This window comes from Odontesthes bonariensis, chromosome 8 (genome assembly GCF_027942865.1).
Source record: "Odontesthes bonariensis isolate fOdoBon6 chromosome 8, fOdoBon6.hap1, whole genome shotgun sequence".
In the NCBI taxonomy this organism is placed as follows: domain Eukaryota; kingdom Metazoa; phylum Chordata; class Actinopteri; order Atheriniformes; family Atherinopsidae; genus Odontesthes; species Odontesthes bonariensis.
The window spans coordinates 19,997,734-20,017,788 of record NC_134513.1 but is presented as its reverse complement, the minus strand read 5'-3'; the positions used below and the strand labels follow the sequence as shown (position 1 = coordinate 20,017,788).

The 20,055-nt window shown below is 42.4% G+C and overlaps 1 protein-coding gene across 2 annotated transcripts in view; it reads left to right on the top strand.

Annotated features, from left to right (window-relative positions):
- The window catches only part of tmtc1 (transmembrane O-mannosyltransferase targeting cadherins 1), a 101,993-nt gene that overhangs the window by 67,089 nt on the left and 14,849 nt on the right, over positions 1–20,055 (top strand). For both annotated transcript variants that reach the window (XM_075472045.1, XM_075472044.1), the window contains exons 8-14: positions 1,493–1,614; positions 5,493–5,660; positions 9,595–9,708; positions 12,378–12,521; positions 17,032–17,140; positions 17,315–17,417; positions 19,461–19,596. In XM_075472045.1, coding sequence (XP_075328160.1) covers positions 1,493–1,614; positions 5,493–5,660; positions 9,595–9,708; positions 12,378–12,521; positions 17,032–17,140; positions 17,315–17,417; positions 19,461–19,596 — 896 coding nt within the window. The remainder of the gene's footprint in view (positions 1–1,492; positions 1,615–5,492; positions 5,661–9,594; positions 9,709–12,377; positions 12,522–17,031; positions 17,141–17,314; positions 17,418–19,460; positions 19,597–20,055) is intronic.

The window sequence follows — 20,055 nt, the reverse complement described above, 5'->3', positions numbered from 1 at the left end:
AAAGTGCCATAACATTTGTTGTGCAAACACACTTTTAACATCAGCATTTTTATGTAGAAGCCTCGCTCCACTGTCTGTTTCCTTGAATGACTTGCTGCTATCAGTTGTGTGTTTTGCCTTTAAGTGATATTTTAGACTGGAACTACTACGCTGAGAAGACAATTCAACTTGCCAGAGTTTACAGATGACTTTGGTTCTGTCGACTCCGCCGTCTGGAAGAACTTTAAAATGAAAATGGCCGAGTAAAAGTTCCGTACCCTTCTCCATGTTTGGTGGATCCGCCGATTACTTTCTTTTCCGGTTCCGCAGCAGACAGCAACAGACTTTTACAAAATAAAAGCCTGTGAGCAACAGAGTTTTACAAAAAAAAACAAAAACATTTTATTTATTTTTTTAAACTGCGTTAATGCGCGATAAAAGATTTACCGGCGTTAAAAAATTAACGAGTTAACGCGATAATAACGAGTTAACTCGTCCAGCCCTACTTTAAAGTGTTGTTGATGGGCAAGTCCCTCTCCATGAGGTTTGGTTCCAGATACCACGCTGTGTGTGGAGGTGAGCCCAACCGTATCTAGTTGTACCACTCCACCTCACAGACCAGCTCATGTCTGCATGTTCCAGGAACCAGTTAATGACACCAAGGATTAGCATGGCCATGCCCCCGCCTTTGCTTGCCACCCAACTCACACTGTGTCTTACCCCGATGTTTCGAAGCACAGGTTATAAACCAGTAAGCCCGAGGAGAGGGGTGGCGTCCTGTGGCTTTTCAACCTGGGCCTAGCCCTACAATCCATATTCCGGTCAAGGTATCTTCCTCTGACTGGCTTTGTTACATTGAGGTTTTTGCTTCGCTCTATCAGAGATGGTCCCAGTAGAGGTCAATGAGCACAGTCACAACACTATGAGCAGCACTACTCTGCACTTTACACTGCTCCAGTTCTCTTTACAGATAATTAACCAATCCACTGAACCCAGTTATAGTTTACTCTATTAAAGTCATTTGTGTTCAAATATACACAATCGAGGGAGAAAAAACATGAAAGCAGAGACGGTAAAGGCTGTGGGCATTAAGATGATAGGAATGACTTTGGGTATGGATTCTGTACTTGGAATTGACTGTAATTTGATCATTTAATGACCTCCATTGCTTCTCTGTTGTACATGTTTGTTAATATTTAAGCCAAAATCAGGGGCCTCTGAGCTGAAGAAAAACAAACTACCAAAAATAAACTTGTTCTATTTGTTGAACTCAATGGTGAAATGGGCTAATTTTGTGTGTTCGTGAGAGGCAAGTTTGACTCTGAAGATAGCTTATGGTGACTTTTAACATCACATTCCCAAACCAGGTAGGAGAGATGACTCAGGCAGGCTTTTTCTGTATACAGTATACTTATAGAAGAATGTACTGTACCAAAGAGTAGAGCTTGAACATTTAAAACCTGCAGTGTGAGGTTGGTTTGTTTCTCATGTGTTTCTCTCCCTCTATCTACAGAGGCAGAACAACAGGGAGGTGTTGGTGGGAATGTTGTTCCTGGTGTTTCCCTTCATTCCCGCCAGTAACCTTTTCTTCAGAGTGGGTTTTGTCGTTGCCGAGAGGGTTCTCTACATGCCAAGGTGAGAATGTGCGTCCATCAACCTGCACATATTTAGCATGTTAGCCGATTAGGATCTCTAGTCCCACCGCACTGCAGGATGTTAGCTGACATGGTTTTCATATATTCAGTTATTAATTGCACAAGCTTTCATTTCCTCAGGCCTTGACTGCAGCCTTTTCTCTTGTCTCAACCATAAATCCTTTAATCATCCAGATCCAGATTATTCAGAGCTCGGCTGCCAGACGATTAACAAGGGCAAAGAAAAGAGAGCACATTACTCCCATTTTAGCCTTCTTGCGCTGGCTCCAAGTATGTTTTAGAACTGATTTTAAGATCGTTTTAGCTTTTAAAGACCTTTGTGGTCTTTTATCTGCTTGTTTAACAGACCTATTGGTAAAATATGAGTCTCCGTGCACACTGAGATCCTCTGTCAGACACAGAGGATAAGTCCAGAGCTGACAGAGCATTTGTGGTGAAAGCCCCTAAACCATGGAACTATCACCTGAGGAGATCAGGTCAGCAACCATCAGTCATCTCCTCTAGATGGACGACATCAAGATGTATAGCAGTGAGCGAGACATCGATTCACTGATACACCTCACTAGGAAATACAAAAAAGACATCAGGATGTCATTCATACGAGATTAATGAGGCCGAATAATATCTAAGAGAAGCAGGATCATCACGACTGAAAGGGTTGAATGACCAGAAGTTACACAGTAGATGCTCAGGAAAGCTAGAACCTTGTACATTCCTTGCGAGAAGTTCCATCAGTGGCTGTAAGAAGGCTAGTCTGAAAGAGACGGAGACACCGATTTTTAGCAGCACAAGAATAGGTGCCGAGCACAAGAGCAATAGAGGCCGGGTCTGCCCCACCAAATAAGACAAAAGTCCTTGTACTTGTGGCGGTAGACAAACTACAGAAGAAGGCAGTAGTGACAGATGTGGCAACTTCAAAGGACGGCAACATCAAGAGGAGGGAACCCGAGAAGCTTGAAAAATAGCAAAGGCTGATATCTGGCTAATCTCCCTCTGTTTTGCCTTGATCTCGGCCTCCAACCTTTTTCTCCACAGGGGATACTCCTCGTTGTGTTGTTCATCTTGTAGCTAAGCGTTTCACGGATCAGGGCAGCTGTTGTTTGCATCAGCTTTGTTGGTTTCTCATTGCAGTTGGACTCGGGGGTTTTGTAAACCTGTCAACAGTTGTAAGAGTTTATATGCCTAAAGGCGTAAAATCAGGGTTTATAGTGAGGAGCTGATTTTCCTTGTTTATATCGGTCCAGCTGACCAATCGGAGTAGTTCAGTTTTTTGGGGGTTTTTTTTGAGACTGCACCCTTCGAAAGGAGCTCATCTAAACAACTGTTCAGTATGATCCTGCGGCAGTGGATAGTTTGAGGAAAGCCTGTTCTGGTACAACCCCAGAATTTGTAACTGCCCAGCAGTGGACTCCGGGCCGGATCCGCCCTCAAGCCGGGCAGGTCCGCCGTCCTGATCAACCGCTCGCCCCGCCTCCACACAGTGTTATAGGACCTGTTGCAGACTCTAGGTGGATCCGCACATTGTACACGCTCCCCAGATAGCAGTGGACTCCGGGCCGGATGATGTGTTCTATGAACGGATCCGGGCCGGAAGTGGCACTTAATGTGTGGATCCGGATAGGGTCAGGCGCGGATCCGATCCGGATCCGTGATTTGGATCTGTTCCGGATACATTCCGGTGTGCAAGTGGACTACGATCCGGGTCCGTTTTGCGGATCCGTTCCTGAGCCTACCCTAAATCCGGAACGGATCCGGTCCGGAGTCCGTTCGCTATCTGGGTGAGCATAATTGGAGCCCTTTTAATCAGCTCACTTTAGGCTTGAGGGTTTTCTTTCAAAATTCCCGCAGTAAGCACGTTGAACAGAGCGAACCGATGACGAGTGACTCTAAAGCAACACATCTTCGATCACGCCAAGTACAGAAGCGCACTGCCTTCACGAAAGAACTGATAGCTCTGACGGAAATTCTGAATAAATCTTGTGATGACATCCTGCTGTCAAACGATGCCCTAATTCTAAAAAGATGATAATGGCACTGTTTGCCATGTGTGTCTAATGGGAGTTTGAATATCAGTATAAGTGGTTTTATTTTTCAACAGTCCCCTAAAAGGTTTTGACTCACTTTTCCATGAAACAGGAATTATATTTAGGCACGGATAAAGTCACACATGAGCTGCCCCGTGAGCCTGTATTTTACAGTATTTTTGTACATGTACTTCATCAAATTAGTTGATGGCTATAACTTATTGCATTGTGAACGCTGAATGTAGAGACAATTATCAGTAAATAACTGTGATATAGAAGAAATCTTTAGGATTTAAAGGCAAGTTGCGAAGTTTTTCACTTAGTCTGTTTTACATAGTAGAAGAATGATTCTTAGATAATGATTCATCATTAGAAAATGAGCTCTCCAAGCGTTTATTTTTCTTTTATGGACGCAATGCGCCATCCCTAATAGATAATAATCACAACATAAAACTGCTGGCTTGTTATATGTCAGGGACTCTCTGTGTTTCTACGCAAGCAGCGCTGAGATGAGGTCTGTTTCAGAGTTTCTGGTAGGCTTTATTGGAAAACAGCAGATACAAAGGCCATTTGTGTTTAACACCCAGAGATAGAATGACTGATGGCTGCACACAGTATTTGTCTGACACGGCTGACAGGGCGCAGTGTGAAGAAGGGGAGGTGTCTGACAAAAGCCTATTTCTGCGCGATCATTGAGATGAAGAATGAGAGACGGATGGCACGACAGAGCGAAAAGAAAGAGGACTGTCAGTCTTTTCCGATGAATTTATAGCCCGGAGGGAAATGAGGCACAACCAAAAAAATATTTTTTTCCCCAACACACTCTCTCAATAAATAATTATTTACCCCTTTTTCTAGTTTACAAAAAAAAAATGTATTCTTCTGTATTCGGTGGCTGTTTTTAATTAACTTTGAATTCTCACAAATTGCTACATAAGGCCTTGTTGCTGCTGACATTTTAGGGCACGTAGATAGATCAGAATCCAGTGCGTGGAGACGAACAAGCATTAAGAAATGTCTCTTTAAATGAGCCAGTCGAAAAACCTCTAAAGTGTTAGGAAGTGTCAGTTAGCTTTAGTTTGTTCTTAACGCCTCTCAACGGTTGTTGGAATTGGTGTTTCAGCCAACCTATGTACATTTAATGGGCGTGTTCTGCATCATCTAAGAGGGTTGTCCCTGATCAACTTCCTACTTACTTATTACGCAACTTTTTGTTTAATGGTTTTAATTCTGGTTTTCATTCACTTTATTCTTGTGGAACTGCCTTTTTTTTACTGTGACTTTACTGCTGCTAAAGTCTAAAAAAAAACAACTGATGACTGTCCGCCAGCCAAACAGGGACACGTATAAAAATGTAATCTTCTACAATGATGGCTGTATTATTTCTGAAAGCTCTTTTTTAGCTCTCATCTGACACTCCAGTCTCACATTAAGCCTCCCTTGAGCACCGATATTTAGTTCAAAGTAGCCAGCAGACTTTGAGTGACTTTCAGACACCTTGGTTGTTCCCTTGGTCTTCTCTCATGACTCAGCCTTTGTTGATATTTTCAGCCTTAGCATTTAGTGTTTTATAGGAAGCCACAACAGTCACCCATGTTAAAACAACGAATCGGGTCAAAGGCACCATCATTAGCGCTTATTTATGGACTTCAGCCCTAAGGAGGTGCTGCGTGATGACATTGATGCTGAGGATGTTGGTCTACAGTGACACACAAGCGGTCATGTGGATTTTTCATCCTCATCTGCCTTCTCCTCTCTCCCGCCATCATTTTGTCTTTCTAAACTCTTCTTTTACCTACGACCTCGCTCCGTCCCTCCTCTTCTGCTCTCCCAGTATGGGTTACTGCATCCTGGTGGCTCATGGCCTGGGCCGGCTGTGTTCGGTGGCAGGCCGTTGGGGCACCACATTCCTCAGCGTCTCCATGCTGTTGCTGCTCCTGCTCTTCTCCTGGAAAACTGTCCAGCAGAACAACGTCTGGCTCTCCAGGGAAGCCCTCTTTCGGTAAGTGTGTGTTCATGACTGTGAATACATTACCCGGTACAATGTCTCCTCTCACACAAGCATTTTTACTTTTGCCTTTGCTGTTTTTTTTTTTTTCATTGCACGGAACAACTCGAGTCTTCTCTGCTTTACTTTCCCCGAGAGACGGGTTTTCCTTCAACATCGGCTGCTCATTATTTTGGTGCAGAGTGAGGCTGCAACACAGAGACGGATCACAGCGCTTCCCTCTCTGTGTGAAGTGGTCATTAAGTGCAGAAATGTTTAATATCTTTTCAGGGTTAGCAAAACAACTACAGAACTCACTTTCTGGCCAGAGCAAATATTAATGATAGTAATGAGCTTTGTTTATATCTGTAAAGTCGGTTTATCAAAGGGTGGCGGAGAAAAAAAACTTTCCTCGGTCGGGATGGAATATATTAACTGCAGATGTTTTGCAACAGTGTAATGGACCACCCAAGCTTTCTGTGCAACTGACACAAGACCAGATCCACCACACGTTTGTGAGGAGTCTGCTGGGGTTTCATGACATATGAAAGCAGTCGTGTAGGAGTGGTCGTCTGTCAGCTGGAAGATCAGTGGTTTGATCTCCAGCCCTTTCATATTTCAAAGTGTTTCTGAGTGAGATGCTGAACCCCACATTGCTAATTAGTGTGTGATTGTGGAGGAACAAATCACTGCACACATGTAATAAGAAGTGCTGCGCGAGTCTTTTTATAGTTAAGAGTTAGCTGTTTGTGGAACCTAGAGACTCGCTCAATACTCAAACTCCCTGCTGAAAAGCAGCTAAAGTACAAACCCTACAACAGGGTCTGTATGGCTGATGAAATACTTTTATACTTTTTTGTTCGTCAGACTGGGGAGCTCCTATGTTCTTTTTCTCTGCTTGAATTCACAGTGCAGATAAGAGTTCTGAAACAGACTGCCGGTGGGTGGTAGATGAGTCAAAAATCATGCCATACTAACAATGGCCCTCATGCAAGAACCGTTCGATTTAACGCACGATTTAAGAACAAATCTGTCCGTACGAGTGATTTAAGAGAATTGGCGCATTTATCAATCTTTTCGTATTTTACGTTTTCTTTCAGGTACGAACAGAATTCACGAGTGATCCAGAGCTGTCGTAGGAGTTTCGTAAAATAGCCCGCTGTTATTCCAATCAAGCTTGACTAATGGATTGTATATTTAATTACTTTGAAGCAAACATGAATAAATATATACATTATACCCCATAATTATGCTGACATTATTCTGTTTGATTTAAATTATGCACTAATTGAAGGTTAATTTGACTCTGTATATAACAAGGTCAATGGGAAGTGTGACCAGCAGCTTACTTACTACTTTTGGATGCCTTAGCGCGTCAGGCTCTTGGAAGAGAGCGTGTGCTCCGAGACCGTGTAGATACCCATGTGGAGACAGACGAATGGCTGACATTGCGATTTAGATTGCCAAGGACTGTGCTGCTGCAAATACGCAGCTTGCTAGAGCCACAACTCCAGAGAAAAACACGCCGATCAAACCCAATTACACCACACGTCCAGGTCCTCACCCTTGGATTTTTGGCCACTGGAACCTTTCAGAGGGAGATTGGAGACAGATCGGGGGTGTCCCAGTCCTCTGTGAGTCGTGCGCTTGCCTTGGTCATCAAAACTCTCATCAGTTTATCACCCGTGGTACATCAAATTCCCAAACACTGCTGTCCAACAAGTACAAATTAAGAGGGACTTTCATGCCTTGGCTGGACTGCCAAACATAGTCGGAGCAATATATACGCATCACTCGTGCTGTTGTGGAGTGCACTGAGCTGAAGGCCAGGTGGGTGTGTCTGGATACAGAGGTTTATTTTCATATCAAAGAATTTCTTTTTTATTTCGGTGACATTACGAACAGTTGACACTCGTAATTGCTTCCCATTTTTTTCGCTTTAGCAGGTCCCATAATTCCACTGCTGACACAGCTAAAATGACAGATTTTCCTTTTTTGGATCTCTGAAAGCAGAACTTCAATTTGAGAGCCCCTAAAGTTGTTCTTTTTGCGCCTTGAGGCCATTCTCATGACTCAACACTCAACATATCCTGGCCCAGGAGACAGGAAGCACAGACTAATATGGTATTATTTTGGGCGTGGAGTATGCAAATCTACTATCCTCGTGCACTTAAACACGCACAGTGGCATTCATCATTTACGCAGGTCGTTTACACACTTTTTCCCAAGTTAAGAGCATTTGTTGAATCTGACGTGGCGTGTTCATACGAGACCTTCGTATGAAAAAAGTGAGTAAAATTTAGAATAAAAATACGAAAATGTTATTGCATGAGGCCCATTGTCACATACAAGATCTATAAGGCCAAGACTTCATTTTTGCTTCATTTTTATAGAGGCTGCAGTTAAAAACCCGTCTCTTCTGTTGTATTCATGCATTCAAACAGTCACTCCACTGTTACTTTATCCGGTCAAATCACCACAGGGGGTTCCCCTCTTCTTGGGAGAGTACCTACTTTGAACTAGAAGAAAGAAAGAAGAAAAAAAAAGACCCTGTAAAAGGAATTCAAGGAATTATGACCGGCTGCAGCTCATGCAGCATGGACACAATAAAGAGGAGGGACTGCCATCAATATTGCAAAGAACAATGAAAGCGTTCCTGCAGCCCAAAAGCACCACAGGAAAGTTCTCGGTGAAGGTTAATTCTGTCAAAAAGAACTTGGCTCGCAGCCGACGTACTTGAACAAGTTCCCGATGAGTGGATCAAATCCACTCGAGTGTAATCTGAGCCCTGCTTCAGCCGAAGAAAGAGGTCACATGGTCATTGCCACTACTTGCTGACTCTCATATACTGGCCCGTTTGTTGTTAGATAAAGCTGACACTTGGGGGTGAGCCCAAAGATTATCTTGTTAATGTTTTATATGAAATAAATCTATTTAGATAACTTTATTTTACTTGATAACTTGATTTTGCCCCTTTTTTTTGCTTTCACGCTTTTGCCATTTTTGCTCTAACTGTCTTGTCTTTAGGGTTATGTGCGCCATATTGTGTAGGTTTTCCCTTTTGTCTCTTTCTCTGCTGTTTTAGTCTTTATTTGTCACTTGTCAATCTTTGTTTTTGTCAATCTCAGTGAGAATTCAGTCGAATCTCAAACCGAAGACGCCAAACTGCTTGATATTATTTAGTGTGACTCAATCTTCTCAAACATGTCATTTTCTCTGATGCTCATCCAGAATAATTGAATGCATTTATCCATTCAGAACAGAACTTTTTTTTAGCAACAAAGCAATACAGTGATGGTTTTCTGCACATGAGTCATTACACTGGAAACAGGATCTAATACAAGATAATTTGGTAAACTTTCAATGGAACTGATGTAGAAATATAAAGTAAAAAAGAGTACACGCAGGGCATTGAGTTTATTTAGTCTTGGTCCTCTGAGGGCCTTATTTTTTATTTCTTACTCAAAGATGCCTCCATGTTGGAAACAGTTGTGACTTCCTACAGTTTCACACAAAAATCAAATGTCTCGGGGGACTATGTAGCTCAACGGGTTGAACATACGACCCATTTAGCCTGGGTTCAATTCCTGGCCCGTGGCCCTCTGCTGCGTGTCATAAAGGCCGCTAGAGCCATAAGAAAAATCTTAGAAAAATAAACCTTGCACTGAATTTTACAAAAAGTAGGACAAGCAGATGTTCCTGTGCAATGACATCAGTGTGGACGGGATTTAAAGTGCAGGATTGGTGAGTTCAGATAGAAGTGGTGGGCGATTGCAGCTGCGGTTATTACTGTGATCGGAATGATATTGTCACGAGTACTTGAGACTTAAATCCTGTCTGAAAGCGGTTCAGTCTTTTTTGTTCTCTGAGCAATTTAGCTAAGTTGTCTGTGCCAGCTTTTCTATAGACAAACTGACCTCATGCCGCCTCCTCTCTCCTCTTGTTTCAGCTCTGGTATCCAGACTTTGCCTCACAACGCCAAAGTCCACTACAACTACGCCAACTTCCTGAAAGACAGTGGTCGGCACCCAGAAGCCATTTACCACTACAACATTGCCCTCAGGTGAGGGTCGGCATTTGTTTCATCCAAAACCTCGTCATTGTTCCACAGAGATTAAACTGTATTATTCTCATCAGTCAAGTTCTAGCAAGGGACAGTTGAAACGTGAGAACTTTGGAAGTCTTTATTTAAAAGAACAAAAAACGGCAACAACAAAACGGAGGCGTTAGGTAGTGTTGATGGATGGATTTCACTGGAGTAAGTCAGGTCACACAGTCCCTGTTGAGTGTTATTCAAAGCTGCTAGAGTAAAAGCAGTTATTGTTACAGTTATTGTATCAACCACAGTTTCAGTTTACACACCTAACTCACACTGACTTTGGACTTCTGGACCTGTTCTACCTCGACTCCATCATTTGAAGAAATTTAGTAGCCCATGCTGAAACCAAGGTTTTTGACTCGGCTGAAGCTTCTGTGATGTTCCTTAAATGGATAAAAGCATCTGCTAACTGATTTTTTTATTTTTTATTTTTCCTGTACATGTTTAAAAAACCTCACTGTTCAACTGGTTCAAAAGTATAAGCAGTAGTTGATTAAGTACATATTTATTCAATGCATACGTACTGATACGATCAATACTTGCAGAAATCCCTAAATGTCATAGATGGGTTTACTTTTTTTTTAAATTGGTTTGTCCTTTGGTGTGGGTGCCCTAGTCTTTATTTGCTGCTGTGTATTTGGTGTACTGTGAAGCACAGACAGCACAGACCTTCAAACAGTTGCTGTTATTCATGTTTGTAACAAACGAGTCCAGATCTCCAATGGTAACACTAGCTGTAGGGCTTTCACCACATCCTCCATCTCTGCTGCAGCATACTCTCGTCTACCCTGTCTGAACTCATTCTATCGGGTGATGTGGTCTGGTTTTTCCTTAGCTGAGTGACATCTTCAACTTTAAGATAGCTTCTGGGTTCTGAAGAGACTGCTTTGATTCATCCCAATGAAATGTGAATAATTTATTTTGATGCAGTTGGACAGCACAAGGATTTGTAGTGTGGACCCAGACACTTATTGGGACACAGATAGAGAAGGGAACTTGGAGACAGCAGTGGGACAGACTAACCAACAGATGTTGGATTTGATATGGATATATTAAAGGTTTTTGTATGGGAGGATTTGGCTCTCATGTTAGAATCGAGATTTGTTTTTTTTCCACCTCCAAGATGTGTTGGTTCTTGAGTATTTTGACCTGCTTGGCTGTGAAAATGGATGAAACTACAGGTGTATTTCACTCTTCTAGTCTTGGTCACAACTCAAAACTTTACACTATAAGCCACACTCACACAGCGCTTTGGGTGACCTTGGTCTTCCACCCAATAGGTCTGTGGTTTAATCTCCAGCACATCCAAAATATCTTTCAGCAAGACACCACATTGGCCTGATATGTTCATTGGCATGTAACTGTAGACCTAAGCGCTACATACTGACACTGACTGATACGGCCATTCAAAGTATCCTGGCTTGTTCACACTTCTGCAGCGCACCACCTTGCCACAGGGGTCCCCCAAGGTTCAGTACTGGGACCGCTTCTCTTTGCCATGTACACCACCTCACTGGGCCTGATCATCCGATCACATGGCTTCTCATACCAACTGACGACCACACAGTTGCATATTTTTGCATATTTCAGCAAGGCAATGTTAAACCTTCAAATGAAATTAGATGAAAAATATACTTTACCCATCCCAAAGGGAAATTGTTTACTATGTTTTTAAAGCCACATCTGGAAAGGCACTATCAGAGCTGAAAAATGTACACAGGTTTTAGAGCAACATGTACTCTATATAACATATACTGTATATACTGCATTTATTACAACAGCATGGCTTTATAGTGGAATAGTCCAAGAGCTGAAGTTTCACCAACTCAAAACAGTAAATTGTCTCTTCTCATTTGATTTGTTGTATTGATCATTGCATTCTGTTGATATTGTCACTTTACACAACATCCCAGCTATTTTTAAACTGGATTTGTACTTGAGTCAAGAGTGTGTGTGCTTATCAAGTGTCTGGTCAAAGGCTGATGACTGTGCTGTTATTTCAGCTGTGTTTACTGTACATTCAGTTCAGTTCAGTTTCATTTGTAATAGGTGCAAATCACAACAAAAGTCATCTCAAGGCGCTTAAAAGATACAATTCGATTTAGGCGAATTATAATCCAATCCAGTCCAATTAAATCTATCGGCCATCTGCCGCGGCTGGTCGTGGATTGAGAGGACAGGAAAATGGAGTCAACAAGCAACATTACACTACACCAGGGATCTGTGCTGAGAAAGAGAAACACAAGTTAATGGCAAAAATAATGCCACATATACATGGAGAGTAAAGAGAGCAGAGTAAAGAGAGGTGCAACATTGGAGGTCCCCCAGCACTTCAGGCCTGTAGTTACATTACTGAGGGTCAGGCTTCTCTGACACTAACTCTTATATAGATTGCATCGCTCGTATGAATTGCATAAAAATAAACAAAGCATGCAAATGTTAAATTAAACGTTAAAATTGTCCAGCAGGTTGTCAGGAGATGCCAATAAAAAAAAGCTGCATATGTCATATGTATGTATCATACAGTTATGGGACTATTGCTCTGTGATTTTCCTCTGTAAAGTTTAAGATTTGCGTTGTCATTTTTATGTCAGATGCATAAATTAACACAGTCCCCTGCTCCTTTGGCTCAGGTTATACCCCCGTCATGCCAGCGCAATGAACAATCTGGGCACTCTGACCCGCAGTCCAGAGGAGGCTGAGGGTTACTACAGGAAAGCACTGGACACCAACCCTCAGCATAACCGGGCTCTGTTTAACCTGGGAAACCTCCTCAAGTAAGGAATACACACACACTGAAGGGCTGTTTAAGAGCAGATGTATGGTAACAGCATTTACTTCTGCACAAAGACCTGTCTGTTAAAACCCCATGAGCAGATTCAGCAGCTGTGATGACAGTTTCCTGTAGAAATCCTGGAGTTTTGATTATGCAATTGTCTAAAAACGTTTAAACACTCAGTGCTATCCACATCATATCATGGTGTTTGGAAAGAGAACACCGTCAGAAAGTAATCTTTCAAGCAGTAAAAAGAAAAATAACCCTCCAACCACAAATTCCCACCTGCAGTTTTGACTGTGCTCATGATAATGAAAACCTCAGCTTTACTGTTGCACCTGTTGACCTTCTTCTCAGTCATGGATCATAACCCACGCTCACCGACATCTATCCCACATCAGGATACACTGAAACCTCCTCTGCCACTTTTGGAGAAAGCTTTGTGGGATTCTATAGCAATTCTTCAGCCTTAGCCTGAGTCAAGAGAAAGTTCTTGTGCTCTGGAAGACATCCTGCCATGTTCCAGTACCAAAAAAAATCTCACCCATTGCCCTCAGTGACTACAGATGATTACATTACATTACGGTCATTTTGCAGACGCTTTTAACCAAAGGGACTTACAAGAAGTGCGTTCAACATCGGTAGGCAAAAGAACTTCAGGTCACAAGAAATCACAAGTGCATTTCCTTCCAAAACCAAACAGCTAAGAGCAAAACTAGTGCTAGAGTAAATGCGATAAGTCAGGTACCTAGACAAATGCGAAGACAATTTAGAAAACAAAGACAATTTAGGGTTCAATATAAACACAAGAAACTTGTGCTAAAGAAAATAAAAAATTAAAAGAAAATAAAGGACCAGACTCAGTGAATAATTCCCTACACTCCCTATTATATAGATCAGTGAGCAGTGCTGACCAACATATCATTGGGGTCATCAGGTGGGAACCTCCTTCCATTAGTGTTTCGTCTAGTTGGGCCCACGACACCTCCAGGAGGCTAGACAATGACCACTGGCGTCCCAGAGTCACCCCCCTAATGCCAGCCAACACTGCCCCTCACACCACAACCACCATTATCTACCTCAGCCTCTCACCAACTGCACACCAGTCACAGCGGGGTGGGGATGCAAACCCTGGTTCGGGTAGGGGAAGAAATAAAAGAGGTAAGAAAAGCAGGAATGGGATTCAAACCCTGGTTCGGGTAGGGGGTAATGAAAATATAGAGGGTGCCAGTGGTTGAGGAAACAATAAGTGCGTAAGGAACTAGGACTGAGCAGGTGATGTCCTAAGAGGGCGGATCAGGGTAGTGTTTCCTGAAAAGGTGGGTTTTCAGCCTTAACATTGCACATCACCTAAGTCCTGGAGGTCCCATAACAGTTTGCTTATCATCCTTGGACTGGTGTTGGAGATGCCATTATCTGCCTGCTTGAGTGAGCCCACTCTTATCTGGACACACCAGCAGCACCGTGAGGATCATGTTCTTTGATTTCTCCTGTTCTTTTGAAATAATTCAGCCTGCAGAAAATACAAATGGGTGCCTTCCCAACCGTTGGATTGATCACAGTTTATGAGACTCAAGGGCTGTGTGTTGGCGGCACAGGAACACAGGCACTCTCAACTGTACTTCTCCTCACCTCAGACCAAAATACTGCATATCCTCTACAACTGTGTTGTGGAGAGTCTGCTCTGTAGCCGTCTGTCAGGGTAGCATCAGAGCGAGTGACTCAAAGAAACTTACAAAAGAATAATAAAGAAGGCTGGCTCTGTGCTGGGGACTGCTCTGAAGCCCCTGGAGCTGATTGTACAGAGAAGAATGCTGCTCAAGTTGATGAACACACGGACATACGGATCCCCTACCTAACAACGTGATCAAACAATCAAGTGTGTTCAGGCTTAGGCTTCTTTAGCTGGACCGAGCAATTTTTGTTTTATTGCTCAAGCCAAATTGGGCCTGGATGTGTCTTCAGAGGATGTGGGGTGGTTACTGATTTTAAAGTAGGTTGTTTTTCCAGCTACGTCCCAGTCAGGATTACATCCAGCGTTACCTACAGCACTGGTTTTCAGGGAACCCTCTCCTCCACCTATCTTAAGCTCTGCCCCAGTAAGTGTCTTTTCATGGATTTCCTTGTTTTTTTGTTTCATTTTCATGTTTTTTTTTAGTTTTTTTCATGGATTGAATTTGACAGCAAAAAACTCACCTGTATCTTCTGTTTTGACTTGTTTCATTAACTCAATCCTCTGGAAATGCAAGTTTTTAGCGAAATTACATGCTGCTTCACGTCTGTCTGTTCACAATTGACCGAGTCAAAACTCTGAAAAGGAGATAACACTCGACTCAGACGCATTCTGTGAACCACTCGCCCCCCTTGTGGAGGCTATTGCCTTTGTGTTTTCCCACTATCTTTCAAAATGTCATTGTTTGTGGTGTTCTGCTGTACATATGTCGCTATGTTACTACTGAAGACATTGAATATACTGATAGCCAGATTATTCATCCCCTCAGTCTCCCTCAAAAACTTTTCTTTTTTTTTCTGCTGGCAGAAAATGACACAAAAGAGGAAATGTCAATGCTCCCCTCAATATTTATTGAGTACTATTTGTGTTGTAGATTCTTTTCAGGTGCGTGATTACCCACACAACTATTATTGACTCTAAACCAGGGGTCCCCAACCACCTGTCCGCGAGACATTTATGCCGTGAGATTGGGGGGGGAAAAAAAAGACATGGAAATTGGGAATTCTTTCATTTCACTCGCTAGATTCTGTACTTGGAAATTGCATAGATTGCATTATAGGAGGCCGATTGTGCACGTTTATTTTTTTCAATGATGACTGTCTGTCTGTCATCATATCCTAATTATCCTAATTTGTAAAAGCGTCTGCTAAATGTAATGTCTGTTGAACGTAAAGTACAACAAAAAAAAAAAAGAACCCCCCCTCCCCCGACCGGGCCGCAGGAATAAATTGCAGAACCAAACCGGTCCTTAGTGCTGAAAAGGTTGGGGACGCCTGCTCTAAACTAAAAACAAATGGTTATAAAAAAAGACTAGAGGGATTCTGTTTAAACTTACCCTCAGTGATGAGATGGAGATGATGGTCGGCTAAAGATGAGGATGTAGACATTAATCATACTGGAGCAGAGAAAGGACTTGCTCTCTTAATAAAGTTTTAAACTAGCCCCACTGGTGACACCATCGGTGTCAGACGAGCACTTTTCATATGCAGTCGTGGAGCTGATTTCATTTGGTTGTCTTCATGTCATATAGCACGATGTCCCAGAGCTTTTCTTGTTCGGGAAGAAAAGCGACGTTGATAATGAAAACTTCTCATCACTATGGCTGTGAAAACAAACCAAACCAATAATCCACCACTGCAAGGTCATCACACCTCTGTGTGTGTGTGTGTTGTATTTGTGGTGTGCCTGTTGTGTAGACATAAAGAAGGGATGTATATGAATCTCTGATGATTAAAAATGTGCAATCTATAGTTTTTTTTATTGAGAGTGAGATATTACTGGAGAAGTAGTATTTATGCTAGCAATTCTAAGGGAAGGGAGATGATGCTTAAGTGTGTGTGATGATGGCAACAATGCTGAAGATGTTAGTTTTATAGCTGGGGCCAGATGCATAAATGATGCATACACACAAAAATCATGAGTGCGCCTTTTCCTTTTCACAAACTGGCATAAAGGAAGAACGCCAATGGGATTGTGCACAGCTCTCCTTCTACCGTCCGCATACATTTCTACCGCTGACCCTGATATGAGGTGGAAACGGAACAAGGGGCCATAAAACTAAACAGACAGTTTTGCAGGGCTTGCAGAGTATGATAGTGATTTGTTTCCCCTAATTTTGTTTCTAATTATCCATTTTCACAATATACTCTCATTTACAGTAACTCTGGGCATGAATAATCAGTGGAAAACCTCTCTAATGATTCTGTTTTTTTGGCAGCAGATTGTCTCGGAGGCTACCACACAACAAATATCCCATGATGCATCTGTGCATCAATGTCTCCACACAGGAGTTGTTGGTCCTGATGTGATGTGTGAGCTGATGAGTGTTTTGGCTGCTGGTTTATAATCCAACCATTAAACTTTTTTTTTTTCACGTCTGCAGGGTCATTACAGAGCTGATCACTACGTACGGTACTTTATATTTCAGCAGTTTTTGTTCTTATCTTGATTACAGAACTGAAATTTCCCTTTCCTCTGCTTCAGCCTGGAGCGAAGAATGTGTTGCACATTTTTCCCTCAGAAAGCTTTGGTCATGACTCTTTACACAGTTTAATGCGTCTAGTGTCAGATGTTTTGATTATCCGTCATTGTGAACAGTATGAAGGCCATAACTGATTCACCTGTGAGCTCAGCAAAAAGTCGACACTCATTTGTACACTGTCATGTTCAGACTCTGCTCCTCTTCTCAACTACTGGGCTCTCTGCCCAGTGTCAGGTTGGTGCAAACACCACCGACTGTGACACTTCTGACAACAATGATGATGACGCTGTATTCCAGGTCCCAGGGGAAGGAGAAAGAGGCCGAGGCGCTGCTGAGGGACTCCATCCGCTATGGTCCACATTTCTCTGATGCTTACTCCAGTTTGGCATCGCTCTATGCGGAGCAGGTAAGGCATCCAAACAGCCTGAAAAGCACAGCATGCATCACAGATATGTGTTCATAGTTAACATCTCTGTGTAGGCAGCAGTCCAACAACATGAGAGAAGCTAAGTGTGCATTCTTGGTGGAGGCCATCCCAGCTTTTTTATCCTGTATTTATATTATTTGTGTTCTCTCCCAGAAACGCTTTGCTGGAGCAAATGAAGTATATTTAAAAGGTATAGAAAACTGTCCGGACAGCTCCGACCTGCATAACAACTATGGAGTGTTTCTGGTTGATACGGGTGAGTTGAGTCTACATCCTGTGTGGTTCAGGCATGGCAGCTAAACTGTCTATACATAAAAAAAATGATGGCTTTTCTTATGCATCTCTAATAGTTTTCTACATTCTAAAAATCACAAGGCGACCAGAGAACGAATGCTTGTTGCAATATACCAAGGGAATACTAAGGGAACAGCTTTTGCTGTTGAATAACACCATGATTATTTGCAAAGCTTCCTAGCAGTTCATTATCTCGAATCTACTCTGGTGTTTTTGGTTTTCCAGAGTAAGCCAAGCAAGGCATCTTTATTTATATAGCGCATTTCATACCACAGGCAACTCAATGTGCTTTACATAAAGACCTCTAAGAGTTCTGCTAGGTTTATATTCTCTGAACATATCACGGATGTATTTTGGGCCTAAACCGATCTGGGGTTTGTAAACCATCAGCAGGCTTTTAAAATCTATAAACCAGTGTAAAGATTTTAAAACTGGTGTGATGTGTTCAGTTCTCTTAGTCCGGGTTAAAACTCTAGCAGCAGCGTTCTGGATGAGCTGCAGATGTTTGATGCTCTTTTTGGGAAGTCCAGTTAAAAGAGCATTACAGTTATGGAGTCTAATGGAGATGAATGCATGGATGAGTTTCTCCTGGTCTTTTTGGGAGAGGAAACCTTTAATTCTGTTGATGTTTCTGAGGTGGTAAAAAGCTGCCTTGGTGACAGCTTTGATGTGGCTGCTGAAAGTCAGATCTGAGTCTATCAACACTCCGAGGTTACCAACTTGGTCAGTGATTGTAAGGTCCCGAGTCTCAAGATATGTACCAACGCTGACCCTCTTCTCTTTGCTACCAAACAGAATGATCTCAGTTTTGGCTTAATTTAATTGTAGAAAATTCTCTCTCATCCAGGTGTTTACTTCCTCCAGACACTGACACAGTACGTCTGGTGGGCTGCAGTCGTCTGGTGACAGAGACACATAAAGTTGTGGATCGTCTGCATAACCGTGATAATTGATGTTAAAGTTCCGCAATATCTGACCCAAAGGGAGCATATACAAGTTAAACAGAAGAGGTCCAAGAATTGACCCCTGGGGGACTCCACAAGTCATGGCCACTCGCTCAGATTCATAACTGCCAATTGTAACAAACAGCAGCTACTACAGCAGCACTGGAGTCCCGCACATACCAACAGGCGGTAATGGCTCAGGCGATGGAATAATTGCCCTCCAATTGAAAGTTTGGCTTTGGTTAAGACACTAAATCCCACGTTATCCTAATATGTTCATCTATACTGTATAGAATTTCTGTGAATGGTTGATTTTTATTAATCCATTGGCTTCCTACAATTAATCTTCTCTAAAGGAAAAATTTGACTACTGGAGGTGTGTATTGGTGTATTTCTCTGGAAAGACACTGGCTTCCGTCTTTATTTTTCTTGTATGCTTGTATTTAGCTGTCCTCGATTCTTTTTGAGCTGCAACCTCTGAGCAGAGAGTGTGTCGTTAGCATGTACTTCAAACTCCCTCACTCAACTCGACACAAAAAAATGTAAATTGATGGGACTTTGAAGCATTTACAAAGCACCTAGAACCATGAGCTTAGTTGGGTGTATGCATGCAGGAAGGATTAATTCCCCAACTTCATTAATGAGCTGTGGTAATCCAGTTTGATCGAAGCTTGATTCAATACAATTCCAGTCAGACCAACATGTTTACATGCATTTTAAAAGTCCAGTCTTGGTTGGACTAACACAATAATTATTTTTTTCTAGTGTCATGTAAACATGCAAGTACTGCTCTTCCTGTCTTGCTAGGCAGGAGCTGGAGACAAGAAGCCACATTACAATGTTCAGTTTGCAAACTGCACCTCAGTCTGCCTTTTAAATGTGGGAAAACCAATCGCATCAAATAAGCATTCCTTCTCTTGGTCTTATTCCTTTTCCTTGTGTTCGCTCTCTTCACCCACTCTTTTCTTCATGCATCTTGACAGTAATTGTTTCCTTTTTTCTGAAATCATTTAACAATCGCTTAATTTGTTCTCTCCTCTCCTCCCTCCTCCCTCGTCCAGGAGAAGGGGAGCTGGCTGCTGCCCATTACCAACAAGCAGTGCGACTTAAACCAGCACATTACGTTGCTATGGTGAACCTGGGCCGTCTCCTGCGATCATCCAATGAGAACCAAGAAGCAGAGTCTTGGTTCAAAAGGTAAGAAAAGCGGCTTGACTTTGCTCTGGGTTGGTCTGACGCGGAATGATTGGCCAAGGCTGCTGCTGTGTGTGCAGCTGTAGGGGGGAGAAGCAAGACTAAACAAACAGCTGTCCACAGTGTGTGATGGAAAGAATCCCATTTACTGATGGATGGATTGATCCTAGAATGCGCCACACCAAAGTGTCAACAAGTCGCTCCTAACATGTTCTGTGTATTTTGTATTTTTGAGGTTTATACTCAACTGACTAATCCACAAAACTCTGAGGCAATTTTCCTGCGTTGGTTTGGCAGCTATGCTGCTTAAGTAGATTCTTTTAATATTTCGGACACCTTTCAACATCTGTTATGATGAGTTACCATATCAATGCGAGAGTTGTTTGCAAACGAGAGCAGCTGATTGAGCTTTCCAAATGCCGGCTGATATTTGATTAAAGACCTCAAATCCTGACGATTTGA